This window comes from Cetorhinus maximus, unplaced genomic scaffold (genome assembly GCF_964194155.1).
Source record: "Cetorhinus maximus unplaced genomic scaffold, sCetMax3.hap1.1 HAP1_SCAFFOLD_1633, whole genome shotgun sequence".
In the NCBI taxonomy this organism is placed as follows: domain Eukaryota; kingdom Metazoa; phylum Chordata; class Chondrichthyes; order Lamniformes; family Cetorhinidae; genus Cetorhinus; species Cetorhinus maximus.
This window is the reverse complement of record NW_027597573.1, coordinates 53,124-74,103: the sequence shown is the minus strand read 5'-3', so window position 1 is coordinate 74,103 and position 20,980 is coordinate 53,124. Positions and strand designations below refer to the sequence as shown.

Sequence of the window (20,980 nt, the reverse complement as noted above, 5' to 3'; positions counted from 1 at the left end):
AATGCTGGAAAAAGTCAGTGGGTCAGGCAGCATCTGTAGAGAGAGAAACAGCTAATGTTTCAGGTTTGTGACTGGATGTGGACTGTGGACCACTGTTGCTGCAGATCTGAGACAACACAGCAGCTGCCTTACCGTCTACATGAAAACCCTGTTTAATTGGGTCAGTGCTGCGGTGATGAAACCACGAGGATTTTTGCAATTTCCTGAGTTTTTTAAAACTTCTTTTGGTTAAATCATTCTCTGAAGCAGTTGAAGGATTTTCTTTCATCTTGTCTGTTTTTGCTGCTATCAGGGCCTAATTCTTGGGACCCTTGCCTACAAGTGAGGTGGGTTCAAGTGCCACAGCAAGACTCAAACACTTAGCCTACTGCTCCAGTGCAGTACTGAGGGAGTGCTGCTTCGTCAGAGATACTCTCCATTGAAATAAGCAAAGATCCCACCTGCCTGTTTATGGTTATGGTGGTCTTTAAAGATCCTGTTTTCTGACTGACATTTCACACTTGACCGCCTCTACTGAAAACAGACTAGTTCACCCATTTGCTGTTTCTGGGATCTTGCCATGCATGAGGCTGATTCCCATGCCTACCTACACAACACAACTACACTTATCCCAATGTGGCCTTTATACTTGAAAAGGAACGTTTGCAGGGGTATGGGGAGAGAATGGGACTAATTAGAGAGCTTTTTCAGAGAGGTTCAACAGGCAAGTGTGCTTAATTAACTCTTTTACCAAGGAGGTAGATGCCATCCAGGCCATGGTGACAGACGAGGAAACTCTGACTAGAAGGATTCAAAATTGACAAGGATGAAATGTTGAATTGACTGCCGGTACATAAAGTTGACAAGGCACTGGGACCGGATGAGATTCATCCAAGAATATTGAAGGAAGTGAGAGAAATTGCAGGGGCACTGGCCATAATTTTTCAGTCATCCCTAGACTCGGGAAGTGTCAGAGGACTGGAGAATTGCAAACATCATGCCCTTCTTCAAAAAAGGTTGTAAGGATAAGCCCAGCAATTACAGATCAGTCAGTTTAATTTCAGTGGCGGGCAAGATTCTAGAAACAATTATAAACAATGATAGAATTAGTAGTCATATGGAAAAATATGGGTTGATAAGGAAGAGCCAGCATGGATTTCTGAAGGGAAAATCATGTTTAACTAACTTGCTGGAGATTTTTGAAGAGGTAACACAAGAGGTCAATGAGGGTAATGCTGTTGATGTGGTGTACATGGACCTTTGAAAGGCATTTGACACAGTGCCACACAACAGACTTGTGAGAAAAGTTTTTGTTCATGGAATAAAAGGGACAGTAGCAACATGGATATAAAATGGGCTGAAAAATAGAAAGCAGAGAGTAATGATCAATGGGTATTTTTTGGGCTGGAGGAAGGTTTGTAGTGGAGTTCCCCAGGGGTCTGTAATGGGACCCTTGCTTTTCCTGATAAGTATTAATGATCTAGATCTTGGTGTTCAGGGGACAATTTCAAAGTTTGCGGATGTTATGAAGCTTGGGAGTGTTGTGAACTGCGAGGAGGACGGTGTGGAACTTCAAGAGGACATAGACAAGTTGGTGGAGTGGGCAGATAGGTGGCAGATGAAGTTCAATGTGGAGAAGTGTGAGGTGATGCATTTTGGTAGGAAGAACATGGACAGACAATATAAAATAAAGGGTGAAATTTTGAAGGGGGTGCACGAGTAGAAAGACTTGGGTGTATGTATGCATAGATCATCGAAGGTGGCAGGACAGGTAGAGAGAGCAGTTGATAAAGCATATAATATCCTGGGCTTTATTAATAGGGGCGTAGAGTACAAGAGCAGGGAGATTATGCTGAATTTATATAAGACACTCTTAGACCTCAGCTGGAATATTATGTATAGTTCTGGGTGCCACTTTATAGGAAGGATGTGAACACATTGGAGAGAGTGCAGAAGAGATTTACAATAATGGTTCCAAGGATGAGAAACTTCAGCTATGAGAATAGATTGAAGAGGTTGGGACTGTTCTCCTTGGAGAGAAGAAGGCTAAGAAGAGATTTGATAGAGATGTTCAAAATCACGAGGGGGCTGGACAGAGTAGGTAGGGAGAAGCTGTACCTGCTTGTAAAAGGATCAAGAATGAAAGGGCACAGATTTAGTGATATGCACAAGAAGCAAATGTGACGTGAGAAAAATCTTTTTCACACAACGAGTGGTTCAGGTCTGGAATGCACTGCCTGGTAGTGTGGTGGAGGCAGGTTCAATTGAGGCATTCAAGAGGGCATTAGATGATTATTTGAATAGGAACAATGTGCAGGGGTTACGGGGAAAAGGCAGGGCAATGGCACTCGGTCATAATGCTCATTCGGAGAGCTGGTGCAGCCACGATGGGCCGAATGAGCTCCTTCTGTGATGTTAAAATTCTGTGATTCTCTGTACTCTATAATTGTACACTCCAAAGTAATTTATTGTTCTTGCAGTGTTTTGGCATGTTTACTGAGCCATGTGCCCATTAAAGCCATCTCCTTTTGCAGAAATGAGTTGTACTATAGAAAAGGTTCTGGCTGATGCAAAAGCGCTGGTGGAACGGCTGAAAGAACATGACAGTGCAGCAGAGGCTCTCATTGAACAGACCACTGCCCTTAACAAAAGGGTGGAGGCCATGAAACAGGTGAGTGATGTACGGCAGTTACTCTGCAATCAGATTCAGCTCCCAATTTAGCTTTTTCTCCTTTAAAAAGAAATTAACTTTTTTTTAAAATTGAAAAGGCAAAATTAAAAGTGTCACCTTCAAAACATTAATAACGTAAAAATAGTAACTTGTTATTAAAGTTATTTGCTCACAGTGCTGATCCAGATTAGAAAATTGTTCAGATTTGTAGATCACGAATTCTGGTTACTGAATTACTAAATGGGCTGAGGCCCCATTTATTGGCCATCTCCGTCACACTGAGGTGGCGGCACTGGGCTGCCTGAAATCGCTGCAGCCTGTGTGATGGTGCCCCGGGATTAGGAGGGGCAATTCCAGAATTTTGTTGTAAATGTCATCAAGGAATGGCGATGTTATGTCGAAGTGGTCTACAACTTTGTGGAGATGGGGAGGATTGGGGGGAACTTAATACTCCCTTGACACTGCAGCTACTGTATGTCTCTGTTGGAGCTTATGAGGGCTAGGAGGTGCTGTTGCTGTAAGTTTGATGAATTTGTGTAGTACTGTGTAGTAGATAACGTACTGCAGCCACAGCATACTGGTGGTGAGGAGGATGGAGATTGTGTCTGCTAATTCTGGCACTCATTCTTAGCCTGTGACTACATTCTTACTCTGTACGTGATACAAGATTTATAATTACAACTTAACTGGTTTATAAAGCTCATGCTGATCAGAGCCCATTTATTCTTTCCCTTGTCAGCACTCTAGCTGTTCTCAATCTGGTGGTGTCCTGCTCTCTTTGGCTTCTAATTAAAATATGACATTATGTCTGGTACATTGTTAGTGATATGCTCTAGGTATGCTCCTTATCTAAGGAAAGATGTACCGGCATTGGAGGCAGTCCAGAGAAGGTTCACTAGGATGATCCAGGGTTTGGAGGGATTTTCTTATGAGGAGAGGTTGAGTAGATTGGGCCTGTAGTCATTGGAGTTTAGAAGAATGAGAGGCGACCTTATTGAAACATACAAGATTCTTAGGGGGCTTGACAAGGTAGATGCTGAGAGGTTGTGTTTCCCCTTGTGGGAGTCTAGGACCAGAGGGCATAATCTCAGAGTAAGGAGTCACCCATTTAAGTCAGATGAGGAGGAATTTCTTCTCTGAGGATAGTGAATCTGTGGAATTCTTTACTGCAAAGGGCTGTAGAGGCTGGGTTGTTAAGTACGTTCAAGGCTGAGATGGACAGATTTTTAATCAGTAAAGGAATCAAGGGCTATGGGGGAAAGGTAGGAAAGTGGAATGAAGATTATCAGATCAACCATGATCTCATTGAATGGCGGAGCAGACTCGATGGGCCAAATGGTCTACTTCTGCTCCTATGTCTTATGGGTGACGGAGTGTGAGTTGATGGAAGTTTTAAGGCCTAGGTATTTTAGTTCTAAGCTGGTACTGTTAATCTCTGTATTTCATGAAGCTAATTTAGAGTCAGCTTTGTTTAAAAAAAAACCTCACTTTCCTAATTTACTAAACACGCCTGGTTTGAAAATATTTATTCATGAAGGAAGTTTAGTGAAGGGATAAGTAGCATGATGTGAAGCAACTTATCGTAAGGACCTCAGAGAAATGTAACTTTTTTAAGAATTGCCATTATGAAACATAAAAGGAAAAGTATTCCTTGACCGATGCTTTTCTGCAAATAATTGCAAGGGTTTATTCTGTTTCAGTATGAGTGTGCTGCACCTTTAAATAATAAATATTTTAGAAATTGCTTGACTGCTTCAGTGCATATGATGAGTTGGATGGGACCCATTATAGAATCCTAGAATAGAGTCTTGTTATATAAAACAGTCTTTTAACGTGGAATTGCTTCTACAAATCTGCCTCCGTTCGCTGTCATTACTGCATTCAGAGTGACAGATCGAGTTAGGAAGTTGTCGCCAGGGTATTAGCAAAGAGCAGTGGTGAACATTTGAAAAACACTCATTGAAAAACACTCAGTCTGTATAAACATTAAACTCTGAGCAAGAGTGCATTTTGAGCAGCACAACACCATGATAAAATACTCATGGCTAGAAGTCCCTAACATGCTGATAGTGGGAGCATTTGAATTAATAGGTTAAAAGGGAATGAATAACTTGCATAGTTTTATCTAGTCTCTCAGAAATAACCAAAGCACTTCCAACCTGTGATTTATTTTCATTCCAATCACTTTTATTATGCTGGCAAAAGCTGCAGCCATTTTGTACATAGCAAGATCCCAAAGTCAGTAAAGGAGGTGACTGGCTTGTTAATTTGTATTAGGACCAATACCGTAAGCTCAATGTCAATTTTGCACATGGTTATCATAAGTTGATCTTTATTTAAATATTGGGAAGACTGAAGCTCTTGTTTTTTAGTTCCTGCTCCAAACTCAATTTTCTCGTAAGCAACTTCCTCCCTCTATTTGGCAAAAATCTGAGATTAAACCAATCTGTTCGCAACCTTGATGTCACATTTGATCCTGAGGTGAGCTTCCGACCTCATTCGTGCCATCACTAAGACTGCTTATTCCCACCTCCAGAACTTGCCAAAACTTTGTTCCTGTCTCAGCTCATCTGCTGCTGAAATCCTCATTTAGCCTTCGTTACCTCTAGACTCAACTATTCTGTCACACTCTTGCCTGGTCTCCCACATTCTACCCTCTGGTCATCCAAAAAGCCTTGACTTGCAGCAAGTCCCATTCCCCTATCCCCCCTGTATTCACTGACTTACGTGGGCTCCAGGTCGAGCAACATCTTGATTTTTTAAATTCTTGTTTTCAAATTTCTCTAGGGAATTGCTGCTCCCTATCTCTGATCTTCTCCAGCTATGAGATATCTGCGCTCCTCTAATTCCGGGCTTTTGTGTATTCTCAAATATAATTGCTCCACCATTGGCGGCTGTGCCTGGCCTAGGCACCACAAGCTCTGGAATTCCCTCACTAAACCTACCTGCCTCTCTAACTCACTTTCCCCCTTTAAGACACTCCTCAAAACCTACTTGTTGATAAGTTTTTGGCCTTCTAACCTAATATCTTTGTTCGGCTCGGTGTTTTATAAAGCTCCTGTGAAACACCTTGTGATGTTTCATTACGTTCAGTAGGCTCAATATAAATGCACATTGTTGTTTACGAAAACTTGCCGCAAGAAATAAGGACTTAAGAAGTAAGGGCAGGAGTAGCCTGTACGGCCCATCGAGCCTGCTCCACCATTCAGTAAGATAATGGCACATCGTCTACCTTGAATTTCACCTGCACTATCGCTATATCCGTTAGTTCCCAAAATCTAAATGACCTTGGTCTCCCTGGGATAGAGAGGAATAAATCATCCCTTCAATTTGTTCGAACTCAGCTAGCCAGGTGGTACAGAATAGAGCTACAGTCAATTCTTTATACACTTTTATTTACAGAAATGCACATTGCCTGTTGTTTTTTTTTCATTCATTCACGGGATGTGGGCTTTGCTGGCTGGGCCAGCATTTATTGCCCATCCTAATTGCCCTTGAGAAGGTGGTGGTGAGCTGCCGCCTTGAACTGCTACACCCACAGTGCTGTTAGGAAGGGAGTTCCAGGATTTTGACCCAGTGACAGTAAAGGAACGGCGATATATTTCCAAGTCAGGATGGTGAGTGACTTGGAGGGGAACTTCCAGGTGGTGGTGTTCCCATCTATCTGCTGCCCTTGTCCTTCTAGATGGTAGTGGCCGTGGATTTGGAAGGTGCTGTTGAAGGAGCCTTGGTGAATTGCTGTAATGCATCTTGTAGATGGTACACACTGCTGCTACTGTGCGTCGATGGTGGAGGGAGTGAATGTTTGTGGATGTGGTGCCAATCAAGTGGGCTGCTTTGTTCTGGACAGTGTCAAGCTTCTTGAGTGTTGTTGGAGCTGCACTCACCCAGGCAAGTGGAGAGTATTCCCTCACACCCCTGACTTGTGCCTTGTAGATGGTGGACAGGCTTTGGGGAGTCGGGAAATGGGTTACTCGTCACACGATTCCCAGCCTCTGACCTGCTCTTGTAGCCACAATATTTATATGGCTAGTCCAGTTCAGTTTCTGGTCAATAGTAACCCCCCCCCCAGCCAGGATGTTGATAGTGGGGGATTCAGTGATGGTAATACCATTGAACATTATTGGGTGATGGTTGGATTCTCTCTTGTTGGAGATGGTCATTGCCCGACACTTGTGTGGCCTGAATGTTACTTGCCACTTGTCAGCCCAAACCTGGATATTGTCCAGGTCTTGCTGCATTTGGACATGGACTGCTTCAGTATCTGAGGAGTCACGAATGGTGCTGAACATTGTGCAATCATCAGCGAACATGGAGACTTCTGACCTTATGCTGCAAAGAAGGTCATTGATGAAGCAGCTGAAGGTGGTTGGGTCTAGGACGCTACCCTGAGGAACTCCTGCAGTGATGTCCTGGAGCTCAGATGACTGACCTCCAACAACCACAACCATCTTCCTTTGTGCTAGGTATGACTCCAAAGAGTTTTCCCCCTGATTCCCATTGACTCCAGTTTTGCTAGGGCTCCTTGATGCCACATTCTGTCAAATGCAGCCTTGATGTCAAGGGCAGTCACTCTCACCTCACGTCGGGAGTTCAGCTCTTTTGTCCGTGGGGAGGGTAATCAGAACAAAATACTGTGGGTTTCTTGCATATTTTTTTGTTATTGTGTCTGAGGAGAACTGTAATTCCTCTTCTGTTAATCAGTACCAGGAAGACATTCAGGAATTAAATGAAGTGGCCAGGCACCGACCCCGCTCCACCCTTGTGATGGGAATCCAGCAGGAGAACAGGCAAATCCGAGATCTACAGCAGGAAAATAAAGGTGAATCTTCATTGTGACTATTAATAGAATTAATTGAGAGGCACCACTCAGTGTGTCAACCATTCATCATTATGAGGCAACTTAATAGAATATATTTCAGTTCAGTGCATCAGAACACTTGATAAGCAAGGTATTGAAAATGATGAAGCAATTTGTTATTGTAGTCAGAAAGAAATTTATTTCATCTGTGGAGAACAAGGGGGTGCAATCTTAAAATTAAAGCTAGGCTATTTAGTGTTAAAATTCTAACAGCCAGTTGGTGAAGGCAGAGACCAGAAGTTAATCTTTACTCAGTTTTAGATTTATTCACAAAGTGAGACATCACAATTGTATAGCTCCCAACTCTACAACCCATCACCGGTGTCAATAAGTGTCTCTTTATATGTGCAAAAGTCATTATCTAATGAGTGTTTCCCCCACCTGTAGACACTTAACCTCAATTTATGCAATTAACATTCGGGAGTGAAATGAGGAAGCGTTTTTTTTAGACAAATGGTAGTGGAAACTTAGAACTCTTTCTCCCCACCTGTCCCTTACTCACTTCCCCTTTCCCTCACCTCGACCTCTCGAGAAAGGCATGATGCTGGGGGAACAAGTGAAATTTTCAAGGCTGTGATTGATAGATTTTTGTTGGGTAAGCGCATGAAGAGATATGGATCAAAGAGATAAATGGAGTTCAGGTAGAGATAAGCCAGCATCAAATTAAGTTGTAGAACAGGTTGAATGGCCATCTCCTGAAGATGTCCCTCCTTTGGTCTTAATGTGAAAAACCTCATAACTGAAGCTAGGACACCCAAATATTCAGATAGCCTGTTAATTGTTTAGCAATACTAAACTGAAATCAGAATTTGCAGAAATCTCCCAATCCTATGGATTGTGGGTTGCTGCCCGTTTCCGAATACGATCGGCGTAATCGGCATTGTACAGGATCTGTTTGAAATTTCTTAATATCTGAATTTTATCATTAATGAGCTGCCCCAAAATGGGAATTCAACAGCCAAAAAATAATTGAACGTGAAGGATCAATGAGGAGCGTTTATACTCCAACTGTATTGTCTGTTGGAAATGATTTCACTTTGAGCCCAGGGCTGTTGTAACAGTGTAAAGGAATTATTTGGGCCTTAATGGTCAATTTATACTATCCAGGTTTAGGTGATGTGAAGCCAAAGCCACCTTGGGCTGATACTAAACCCTTACTAAATTTATTTTTTTGACTGTTTATCTATTGATGAATTGTACGTTTCTTAGAGAATTTTCCATTTTCTTTTCCTGTTGAAATCTTTACACTCCTAACCACCACAGCAAATTAATTACACAGAAATGCTTTATTGGATTTTTGCTCGTCATTCATAAAGCAGACAGCTGGTAACTCACGTCAGCCTCCCTTCAATCTGTCAATTCTGATAATCCAGCCAGTTGGCGCCGAATTACTTTACAGTATTTTGCCTGAACAGTGTTAGAATTTATCAATGTAGTGTATTAGAACACTCTATTCTCATCATTCGATAACATGTTTCAGTGTATTCCAATAATCTAGGTTAGGAACATAGGTTGGCACCCTAGTGCAGTACTGAGGGATACTGTATTGCTGGAAGCATTGTCCTTCAAATGAGTTGTTAAACTGAGATCCCATGTTGCTGGTTCAGTTGGACATTCAAGGTCCCATATCAATTTGAAGGAGAGTGGGGAGTTCTCCTGCCGTTGCAGCCGATGTTTCCTCTCTCAGCCAATAAGTTTTTTGGAATCCTGCTATGCACAAAGTGGCTATCACGTTTGCCGTGGCGCAACAGCCCTTGCACTTCAAAAGCAATCCATTGTGAAACACTGGAACATTTCAGAGGGCCCTCATGAGGCGGTTACTAAATACAAGTCTCTTCATGTTCAATCACTTAGAAACCCTTGCCTTAAATAAACCTTATAATTTGTAGATAAAAGCAAAATACTGCGGATGCTTGAAATATGAAACAAAACCAGAAATTGCTGGAAAAACTCAGCAAGCCTAACAGCATCTGTGGAAAGAAAAACAGAGTTAATGTTTCGAGTTTGTATGACTTCAGAGCTAAAGAGAAATAAAAATGTGATGAAATTTATACTGTTTAAGGGGGGTGGAGCAGGTGAAGCTGGATAGAAGGCCAGTGATAGACGGGGCAGAGAAGAGATTGACAAAGATGTCATGAACAAAAGGAATATGGGTGTTAATGGTAGTGGTAAGGGCCAAAGGAGGCATTAAGGTAAGAAAGCAGAATGTGATAATAGCAGGACAAGGGTAAGCACTCTGAAAAGAACAACATGAACAAGTGACAGATGGGCCTTGTGGGGGTGAGGTGGGGGGAGGGGATGGGATGGGACAGTGGTGGGAAAAAAAGATCGAAAATAGGATAAAAGGTGGGGATAAAACAATGCATAAAAATTATAATCTGTACTTTTTTCATAACATCTCAGCCCAAGCCAAAAGTTTTTATGGAATCCTATACTATATTGTGAAACTCTGTGGAACCCCAACTCTGTCTCCCTCCTCCCCTCCCACCATATATATTATCAAACAAAAATATTGAATGAATGATTATTTTTCATGAAATGTTAGAACAATATATCTTGAAAAATTTTCAAATGACCTAAAAATTGCACGGAACTTTTTAGGGATTCTCGGGGATCCCTGGTTGAAAAACACTGGACTAAGACTGCTGCAAGTCCTTTGTGGCTACACGTTCAGAAGCCTACCTCTGCCATTACACTTTATGCTTGCATGCCCAGTTTGGTTCAGGCTTTGGATTTGCTTTGTGAACATTGCTCTTGGTGTTAGTATTACAAAAGAATCTTGGTAAAAGCAAGATGCTTTTGATAGGATAGTGCAAAGCATGTTCTGGAAACGTTGGCAGGATGTTGTCATTGGAATCTCTTCATGTCCCTAGAACTACGGACATCATTAGAAGAACATCAGTCTGCGTTGGAGCTCATCATGAGTAAGTACAGGGAACAGATGTTCCGTCTGCTGATGGCCAGCAAAAAAGATGACCCTCTGATGATTACAAAATTAAAGGAACAGCATTCCAAGGTTAGTGGTAGGATGTCTCTTTTTTTCATCTATTATGTATCAAGTACGCTTTATAGTTGTGTGTGTCACGGCTGTCGTGCGTAATGAACATGATTCACCTAGGAGGAATCTACTCTTGGATTACACCAAAATAGAATCGTCACATCTTGTATTAAAAAGCTTCTGATCCAATTCAAGGATTAAATTTTTTTTACAATTTTGAAAATAAATTAATAAATTAGACAACCACTTTTTTTGTGTAGGGAGTTATGAATATCTGGAATGTGCTGCCGGAAAGGACAGTTGAAGCAGATTCAATTATAACTTGCAAAAGGAATTGGAAAAATATCTGGAAAGGAAAAAATTTGCAGGGCTTTGGGAAAAGAGAAGAGGGAGTGAGACTAATTTGGATCGCTCTGTCAAAGATCTGGCACAGGCACAGTGGGTCGAATGGCCACCACCTGTGATATAAGATTCTATCATTTCAGGTGTGAGATATAATGTGGTGCCAGCTAGGTCCTTAAAAGAGGCATTTAAATGCTCATTTTAAAAATGCAGTGCTATTGGGGGAATTGTTATTTGTCATATGTCAGATTTGTTTTACAACGGAATACTCCATTCTATTAATGTACTGCAGTGCCATTTGATTCAGCCCACTGGCAAAAGCAGGATGGTAATAAATACACATCAAAACAGGCAAGTTGGCATTGTTGAGCCTTGCAAAGGACTAGTTCATAACTTATACTTCTTGCAGTTTGGCATTGACTGCAGCCTGATGGGCTCTTGTGACTGTAAAGGTTCCATAGTAAATTAATTTTAGCAGGGCTGCCTTTTTTACGTTATAGAAAATTCACACTGGTGCACTCTGGGTGCTTGTTAGAGGATGCAGCCTGTCATTGTGCTAGAGGTCTTCATTAAAGGAAATCTCACAGGTTACCTTGGGTCTGGAGCACAGTTGCTCAGTTGTTTAACTATTATGGACCTTTAAAAGTACTGGTTTGAACAAGCAGATCCAGAAAATTATAACTGCTTTTGAACTGAGGGATTTGGCAATGAAACATGTTAAGATTCGGTACTTGCATGTTGATAACCACTAAACTCTCCAGAAAAGGTTAGGGCTTCTTTAATGACATGAAATAACAACAACTGCCAAACAACCTCCCTGGCAGTGAAAATTAACTTTAACAATTAATTATTTGAGATTAACAAAAAAAATGTTTTCCTTTTTGTCTTTTATCTCTGTCCCATCTTTCTTCCCATATGTTATTTTGCTCTCTGTACCTGATCTGGCATTGATTGAAATATTCTGGATTAGAGTCTATGCTGCTCATTAACAATTCTTCACTTTGGCTAAGGGAATGCAGTTGTTGCCCTGTTCATACATCATCTCCTCTGTAGGGCAACACTCTGCTTTTTTTGGCTGACAACAGCCTCCAGTTGTCCAGCAAAATCTAACAGCTGATGTCATTCACTGACTGCAAAATCCTGTGTCACTGAATAGTAAACATGCAGAAGACGTGGTGGACTGTACATTGGAATTCTGTGCTTGGTTAGGAGTGAATTGATCATCCAAAGTAAATGAAGGTGCAGAATTTTTGTTGGTAATGTTCCCTACAGGAGCTCCAGGTCCATGTGGATAAAATCAATGAAATGGCCACAGTGATGAGAAAGGCGATTGAGATAGATGAGCAACGCCTGTTCAAGGAGCAAGAGAGAATTGTCCAATTAGAAGTGAGTAGAATACAATTATGAAAATATAGTTGGTCACCTTGTTATTGAAAGTCGCTTAAAACTTATTTTTCCTCACCGAAATCCTGCTTTACCCTAATTACATTTATTTGAATTAAATATCATTCTCTACATTAAAAATGAATTATCCAATTATCCATCAGGAGACTATATCAGAGACTTGACATGTTTGTTTGCGGTTTTGTAGCTTGTGCACGTACAGTCCTTTTTGCAGTTTTAAAGCTATTTGAAAGATTGACATTATTTTCTACAAAATGGATGCATAGTAACAACAGGCTCAGCCAGCATCTTTACAGCTGCAGAGATTCATTTCTGCCATTTTCTGTTAAAAGTCTGGTTTCCAATTTTCATTCAGTTGTATTACACCAGCCTGTTTTCAGAAGTTAAATAATTCTTGTGCAGTCATTTTCAGGCTAATATAAACAACTAGGGAGATCAGCATTCTGCTATGTATAATGTTTGACACGAAGTACAAGGGAGCTTATGGAACATACAAAGATTCTCTGCTATAGTTTCAACTGACCTGTTTCCATTCAGCCCTCGGTTTGGATGGCATTACCAAGGTTGCTCAGTTACATAAAAGTTGTAATTGTTTCTTTGCAGTTTGAAAATAAAGGCTTGAGAGAAGTGCTGCAGATAAACAAAGAATCTTTTCTCTATCTGAAGGAAGACCTAGCAGAAAATACATCATTATCCAGCTTAGTGACAAATGCCAACCTCAGCATGCGGAAGAGCTGAAAGACTGCTCAAATCCTTGAGCTTCCACTTATTAATCTGTCAGCACGTGTTAGTGTTCTGTCCAAACTGACTGAGCCAGTGCATCAAATGGGTACAAATTAATGTCAATTTTTGCAGCTAAATAGGGGTTTCACACAAGCTAATTAAACTGACAGGAATAGCTTACTATTTTTCATTGCATGATTGACTTTAATTTTTTAAAATCTGTTTGTACATGTTTTTGTTTAATGCGGCCGGCGCTATGTTCAGTTTAGGGTCCGGCCTTATTCCTATCTGGTTGTCTGCTGGCGTGTATGATTTTTTTTAAAAAAAAAATCAACCTCCATTGCTGCTGCCACCAGAACAGGCCTCAGGGAAAATAGAGCAATCACTAGTTCATGATTACCCTTTGCAATTATTTAACTATGAAACCCCTGTGTGTGTATATATAATAAAGAAAAATAAAAGTGTAATTTATGTTGATAGAGGGGGAGGGTGGGGCTGGGGGGGAAAAGAGGAGGAACACATTGCTCCAAACTATTAAATATAACTATCAAAGTTGGAATTGGATAAATATTTATTCTTTAGAAATTTAGATGACCAGGGCATGTGTGAACCAGCACTTAGCACAGGGTGGGAGAAGTGAAGTACATGTTCCTAGTCAGTGCTATAGAATAAGTTCTATTTTTTAACCATGTTGATTCACAATGTGAGATCAGTAACTCGGATTGGGTTGTTAACCCTGCTATGTCTGTGGATGTGTATATTTTTGTTTTAATAAAAGAGATATTGATTAAAGTGTGTCTTTCACCTGGTCAATGTATCACACTACTAAAACTGAACCACAATCAGTGGAGGCTGAGAATCCACAGGGCTAACTTGAAGTGTTATACCGTTTACTTCTCACCCCTTGGACTAGAGAGTGGGTTAGAAAGATTCATGGGGTGTTGAAGTCTAATATTTTGTATCTTCATATACACACACCCCTTGGGAAACAAATTATGGAAGGATTTGCAGACTAATTCCAGCTGTGTCAAGAGTCCTCACTGTTGCAGTGATCAGAACACCACGGTCTCAATTGTGCTCCAAGAATACAAATCCATTTAGTGATGTTCCATGAATTCACTTCTACTCAAACTCTCAGTATGAACCTTGGCTCTGTGCTAGCTCAGAGCACAGTCAGAAGGTTGTGGGTTCAAGTCTCACCAAGTACAGTACCAAAGGCATGCATCATCAATTTTCAGGTATTAAACTAGGATCCCATCACCCAGATTTAAAGATATTTTTGAGTATCAAGGTAGTTCCTGTTCTGACCCGGCATTTTTTTGGGACTTTACACAAATTCAAGAGAGTCGGGGGGCAGAGGTGAGGATGGTGGCCATTACCAAGGAGAAGGTGCTAGGAAAACAAAGGTCTGAAAGTGGATAAATCACCTGGACCAGATGGATTACACCCCAGAGTTCTGAAGGAGATAGCGGAGGCCTTAGTGGTGATCTTTCAGGAATCACGAGTCAGAGAGGGTTCCAGAGAACTGGAAAATCGCTAATGTAACCCCCCTGTTTAAGAAGGGAGTAAGGCAAAAGACGGGAAATTACAGGCTGATTAGCCTGACCCCGGTCGTTGGTAAGATTTTAGAGTCCATTATTAAGGATGAGATTTCAGAATACTTGGAAGTGCATGATAAAATCAAGCAAAGTCAGCATGGTTTCATCATGGAGGTCATGCCTGACAAATCTGTTAGAATTCTTTGAGGTAGTAACAAGTAGGTTAGACAAAGGAGAGCCAATCGATGTTATCTACTTGGACTTCCAGAAGGCCTTTGACAAGGTGCCACACAGGAGGCTGCTCGGTAAGATAAGAGCCCATGATGTTAGAGGCAAGATACTAGCATGGATAGGAGATTGGCTGTCTGGCAGGAGGCTAGAGTGGGGATAAGGGGGTCCTTCTCAGGATGATGGCCGGTGACTAGTGGAGTTTTGCAGGGGTCAGTGTTGGGACCACATCTTTTCACTTTATACATTAATGATCTAGATGAACTGAGGGCATCCTGGCTAAGTTTGCAGATGATACAAAGATAGGTGGAGGGACAGGTAGTATTGAGGCAGGGAGGCTGCTGAAAGATTTGGACAGGTTAGGAGAATGGGCAAAGAAGTGGCAGATGGAATACAACGTGGTTATGCACTTTGGTAGGAAGAATAGAGGCGTAGACTATTTTCTAAATGGGGAGAGAATTCAGAAGTCTGGAGTGCAAAGGGACTTGGGAGTCCTAGTCCAGGATTCTCTTAAGGTTAACTTGCAGGTTGAGTCAGTAGTTAGGAAGGCAAATGCAATGTTGGCATTTATTTTGAGAGGACTAGAATATAAAAGCAGGGATGTGCTGCTGAGGCTTTATAAGGCTCTGGTCAGACCACATTTAGAATATTGTGAGCAATTTTGGGCCCCGTATCTCAGGATGGATGTGCTGGCCCTGGAGAGGGTCCAGAGGAGGTTCACGAGAATGATCCCAGGAATGAAAGGCTTAACATATGAGGAACATTTGAGGACTCTGGGTCTATACTTGGAGTTTGGAAGGATGAGGGGGGATCTGATTGAAACTTACAGAATACCGAAAGGCCTGGATAGAGTGGACATAGGGAAGATGCTTCCATTAGTAGGAGAGACTAGGACCCGAGGGCACTGCCTCAGTAAAGGGAAGACCTTTTAGGACAGAGATGAGAAACTTCTTGGTGAATCTATGGAATTCATTGCCACAGAAGGCTGTGGAGGCCAGGTCATTGAGTGTATTTAAGACCGAGATAGATAGGTTCTTGATTGGTAAGGGGATCAAAGGTTACGGGGAGAAGGTGGGAGAATGGGGATGAGAAACTTATCAGCCACGATTGAATGCCGGAGCAGACTCGATGGGCCGAATGGCCTAATTTTTGCTCCTATGTCTTATGGTCTTAAATTGGTTGCTGCATTTCCCACATCAGTGACTACACTTCAAAAAGCACTTGTCCATGAAGTGCTTTGGGGCAAATGCTGTTTAATTGCAAGTCATCGTAAAACTTTACCTCTGTGTTGTGCAGAGATCTGAAATTTTAGGAAGTTTGAGACGAGACACCATAGAGGTATTCCGCTTCATTAAACATTAAAATCCAAAAAAACTGGTGCTGAGAACAGTAAAATAAAAAAAGCAAAAGCTTTTCCACTCACTTCATGAAGATCCAGGCACCATTTCCAAGAATTCCAATTTTGTTCAAAAATTAACTGTTTGATGCACAAGAACCACCTGGACCATACTTTACACAAACTCCTGCATAAAATGACTTGGCAACTAATGAGCCTGATCCCAAAAAACAAGCAGACAACTGCAAATCCCCACAGTAGCAATACCCCAGTAAATTTTATTCTTTGGGGATGACATTAAGCAGAGACCTTATCTGCCCTCAGGTGGGCAGGAGGAATCTGGGAGATAGTAGCTGTTGGTTCAAGGAGCAATATCATCATTGTTGTCTGGAACCTTGCTATGCACAAACTGGCAGCCATTGTCCCAAAGTGCTTTACAGTCAGGAGGTTATGAAAGTTGCTAAGTGTAAATTGTTTGTGAAGGAGGCAAGGACAAGACCATTAAAACTCAACCACAATTGTATTATTAAATATTTTAATCATATCCACAGTATAAAATGTGTACAAAATACAAGCCATTGCTTCAAGTGTTACTTTTTCCAGTCTGTAAGTAATTTTTATTTGTGTTATTCATACTACATCAATGTGTGCATTCCTAATTCTAGAATACACCCTGATCAGTATCAGTCATGCTCAGTTGTAACCCAGATTCACTGCAAGGAGGGCATGTAATGAATGTCTTTTATTTTAACATCTTCAGCTGTGAGCTGGGATTCAAATCATTTTCAGTACAGAATCCTTCTCAAATTATTTCAGTGGAGATTAAATCCAACAATACAATGCATTGAATGCATCATTTGTAAAATTATTTCCCTTTCCCCATCCAATTAATCTTAGGTCATGTTAAGTTAAGCCAAGCTACTGGAGGGAAGGAAAGGGAAACCATTTAGTTTCCGACTTATCCAAGCGCCTCATAACTGACGAGTTAACACAGTAAATAACAGGCTACAGTGGATCACTTGTCAGGTCTGTGGGCACCAGAATCTTTAGTTGAAGAAATCTATTGCATGATTGATTATTTTTGATTTAGCCAAAATTAGTTCGTTTATGAAGCCTCTAGTACCAAATTTTTAATACAAGTCACATGGTAATAGCCTCCCAGAAATTACTACGAGGACAAAGTGAATACAGTGGAACAAAGCTTTCCAGAAAACCAGTTTTGTTGTAAACAATATTCAATTTCTAGATCAGAAATTTTGCTTGAGAATTCAATGAGGTATTTAAATGTGCATTGCACTGTGCAAGTCTTGAATTTCTTTGACTACATAAAAACCCAACAGCTCAGTGTTTGGATATCACTAGTTCTTAGAACAGTGACAAATGTGAATCCTTAGAAGGACTGACTTTTCCTCACTTTCCCCCCAGGATATACTAGACACTTCTCTAGTAACAAAACTACACCAATGTGCAAATAACCAAAAAAAAAAGAGAACACCATCTAGTACAAGTTTCATAACACCACCATCATAACTGGTTTCCAAACATGAACTTGAAATTCAAAATGTTCTCAGAATAAGATTCAGTGCAGTTTTCATGACCATTAAACAGCCAGTCTCAGTTCAGCCTAACATCAGGTTACAAGATAGGACCAATTAATCCTTTGAAGCAATCCAATGGATTTCAGCACTAAAGATTGAAAATAAACTTCTTATAACAAAAAGTACCATAAGAAAGCCTACCATTTGGATTCCCGATTCAAAAAGTGAATTGGCAAATCAGTACAAAATCTTCATTTATGGCTATTTAAACAAGGGGAAAGACAGCCATGTCCACAGTGGCTTTGGTTTGCAGTCTATAGGAGCAATGGGGTCTGTTCACCTGCTGGCTGCTGTTTCACAAAGAGCTGTTTGACATCAGTCAGCGCGCTCTTCATCCGATCCTTGATTGGAGGAACGTGGTGACTGGGATCCAAGATGTTAGTTTGACGACGCTGCCTCTCTCGTTTCCAGGTCTGGTATGGATTAGACGGGAAGCTGGGCTGGTCCTTTTCACGGTGAAACTGGAGCACGATTCCACTCACCAGCAAGACCACCCACACAGATATTAAAATATAGTCTGAATTAGAAAAGAGATATTTACAATACAAACCAAGGAGAAACGTGCAAGTCAAGATGAAAATGTGCACAATCTACAGCAAAGAGGCCACTCAGTCCATTCTGCCTGTGATCACTTTGAAAGAGCTAAACAATTAGTTCCACTCCTCTGCTTTCTTCATAGCCCTACAAATTTTATCTCCAAGTAGAGATCCAATTCCCTTTAATTCCTGGAGTTTAGAGGAACGAGGAGTTGATCACATTGAAACAAAATTCTGACAGGGGCACAGTCTCAGGAGGGACCGATCATTTAGGACTGGGATGGAGAAGAAATTTCTTCATTCAAATGGATTGGGAATCTTTGGAATTCTGACTCCAGAGAGTGTCGATGCTCCACTGTTGAGTATATTCAAGGCTGGGACAGACATTGATGATCTCTCAGGGATTCAAGGGATATGGAGAATGGGCAGGGAAGTAGAATTGGTTTGAGGAGCCAAATTGTCTACTCCTGCTGCTCCTATTAATGTTCTTAAGTTTTAGTTAAAATCAGCTGCAAGTTGATAGTGTCCCATAACCAGAATCTGTACCGCAATCATGTTGTACCACAATCATTGCTCCTTCAGCCTGAAAAAAACCATTAAGGGCTGTATGCCCATCTTTTGTACATGCCACACCAATATTAATTTCACATCAGCAAGTCTCCTGTAAAACATCCTTTGTCAAACGTGCTATACATCAATCCTTCAAACCTGGTTCACGTATTGCAAACTAAGCTGGCTCCCCTTATAAAAGGTTGCCTATGATTACAGAATTTATTTTTTCCTCCTTTGTCACCTCTCAAATTGAACCCCACCTTTGAATCCTTCCAAGTCTTAGCACCTGCACAGTACCATAACAGCTCTTAAAGGTCACAAATGACTTTTTAAAAAATTCATCGATGGGATGTTTTGGGGGTGGGGGGGGTGGGGGGTGGGGTGGGGGGGGGGGGGGGGCGGGGTCGCTGGCTGGGCCAGCATTTATTCCCCATCCCTAGTTGCCCTCAAGCAGGTGGTGGTGAGCTGCCTTCTTGAACCACTGCAGTCCATGTGGTGTAGGTACACCCACAGTGCAGTTAGGGAGGGAGTTCCAGGATTTTGACCCAGTGACAGCGAAGGCCATTGTTGTTTCTGGTGCCTCTGCCTAAGCTCAATGCCAGGTTGTCCACCCAGTTCCATTGCTTTTAGACTTTTTAAGCAAATTAATACAACTGAGTGGCTTGTTAGGCCATTTCAGAGGGCAGTTAAGAGTCAGCCATATTGCAGACCAGGTAAGGACAGTAGATTTCCTTCCCATTAGTGAATCAGATGGGTTTTTAATGACAATTGGCAATGGTTTCATTTATTTTTATTAAATTCAAATTCCACCATCTGCCGTGGTGGGATTTAAATCCAGGTCCCCTGAGCATTACCCTGGCTCTCTGGAACCTTAGTCCAGCGATAATACCACTATGCCACCACCTCCTCCTAACTTTCCTTTCTAATCCTCCTCTACCCATTTGGAGCTTTTGACTTTATTGACCATGTCATCCTCCAACACATCACCACCACTGTCCAGCTGGCTGGGGCTGCTCTCATCTAGTTCCATTCTTATCCATCCAATCATAGCTGGAATATCATTTGCAATGGCTTCGCTTCCTGCTCCCAGTTACTTCCAGTATCCCAAGGATCTATCCTTGATCCCCATCCCCCACCTCTATTTCTCATCCACATGCTTCCCTTTGGCAACATCTGAAGAGTGCCACATTTCATATGAATGCTGACGACACCCAGCTCCACCCTCACCACCACCTCCACTGTCTCTAAATCAAGCAAAACTGCTCGTCTGATGCCAGTACTGGATGAGCAGAAATTTCCTCAATTAAATATTGGGAGACTGAAGCCATCGTTTTCAAACTCCACTCACCAGCTACTGACTGACTCCATCCCTCACCTTGTCAACCGAGACTGAACCAGACTGTTTGCAACCTTTGTGCCATTTGACCCAGAGAGGAGCTTCCAGCCACATATCTGAGCCATCAAGAGCTCCCATTTCCACCTCCACAATGCCACCCAAATTACTTCCACATCAGTCCATCTGCTACTAAACCCTTATCCATGCCTTCATTACTTTAAGATTTGACTAATCCAACACTCTTGGGCAGCCTCGTTCTACTTCCGGAAGTTTGAGGCTATGCAAAACTGTTACCCGTGCCTTTACTCACACCAAGTCCTGTTCTCCTATCACCCACCCCACCCACCAATGCTCAGAGACATACTTTGTGCGATTTTTAAATTCTCAACTGTTTTCAATTCCCTCCCTATCTCTAATCTCCTCCAGGCCCTACAGCCTTCAGATATCCTGCTCCTAATTCTGACCTCTGACCATCTGATTTCAATTACTCCACCATTGATGGCTATGCCTTCAGCTGCCTGGACTCCCAAGCTCCGGAACTCCCTCCCTACATTCCCTGCCTTTACACCTAACCTCCTTCAAGACACTCCTCAAAACCCAACTTTGACCAAGCTTCAATCACCTGTCCTAATATCTCCGAGGCTCAGTGTCACGTTTTGTTTAATAATGCCCATGGAGCACATTGGTATTCCATTGGTAGCCTCCTAGTCCTTCTAATTTCAAGGATGCGTGCAAGGCTACAGTCCTGTCTTCCCTCTTGGCTTTCCTTGTGTTACACGGGGTCTCCACAATGTGGGCTGATCACTCATCTTCACCCATAACAACCAATGTTTTCGGGCTGGGCAGGTGGTTTTTACAGATGGGTGCCCCTTCCTAAT

The 20,980-nt window shown here is 41.7% G+C and overlaps 2 protein-coding genes across 4 annotated transcripts in view; one reads left to right on the top strand and one right to left on the bottom strand.

Annotated features, from left to right (window-relative positions):
• Positions 1 to 2,515: 2,515 nt before the first annotated feature.
• fgfr1op2 (FGFR1 oncogene partner 2) lies at positions 2,516 to 13,767 on the top strand. Its single transcript, XM_078536893.1, has 5 exons — positions 2,516 to 2,650; positions 7,355 to 7,472; positions 10,385 to 10,527; positions 12,124 to 12,237; positions 12,859 to 13,767. The coding sequence occupies exons 1-5, from the start codon at positions 2,516 to 2,518 to the stop codon at positions 12,991 to 12,993; spliced, it is 645 nt and encodes a 214-aa protein (XP_078393019.1). The 3' UTR covers positions 12,994 to 13,767.
• Positions 13,768 to 16,604: 2,837 nt separating this feature from the next.
• Positions 16,605 to 20,980, bottom strand: part of tm7sf3 (transmembrane 7 superfamily member 3) — a 56,199-nt gene continuing 51,823 nt past the window's right edge. For all 3 annotated transcript variants that reach the window (XM_078536891.1, XM_078536889.1, XM_078536892.1), the window contains one exon: positions 16,605 to 18,195. In XM_078536891.1, coding sequence (XP_078393017.1) covers positions 17,933 to 18,195 — 263 coding nt within the window. In that variant the 3' untranslated portion in view covers positions 16,605 to 17,932. The remainder of the gene's footprint in view (positions 18,196 to 20,980) is intronic.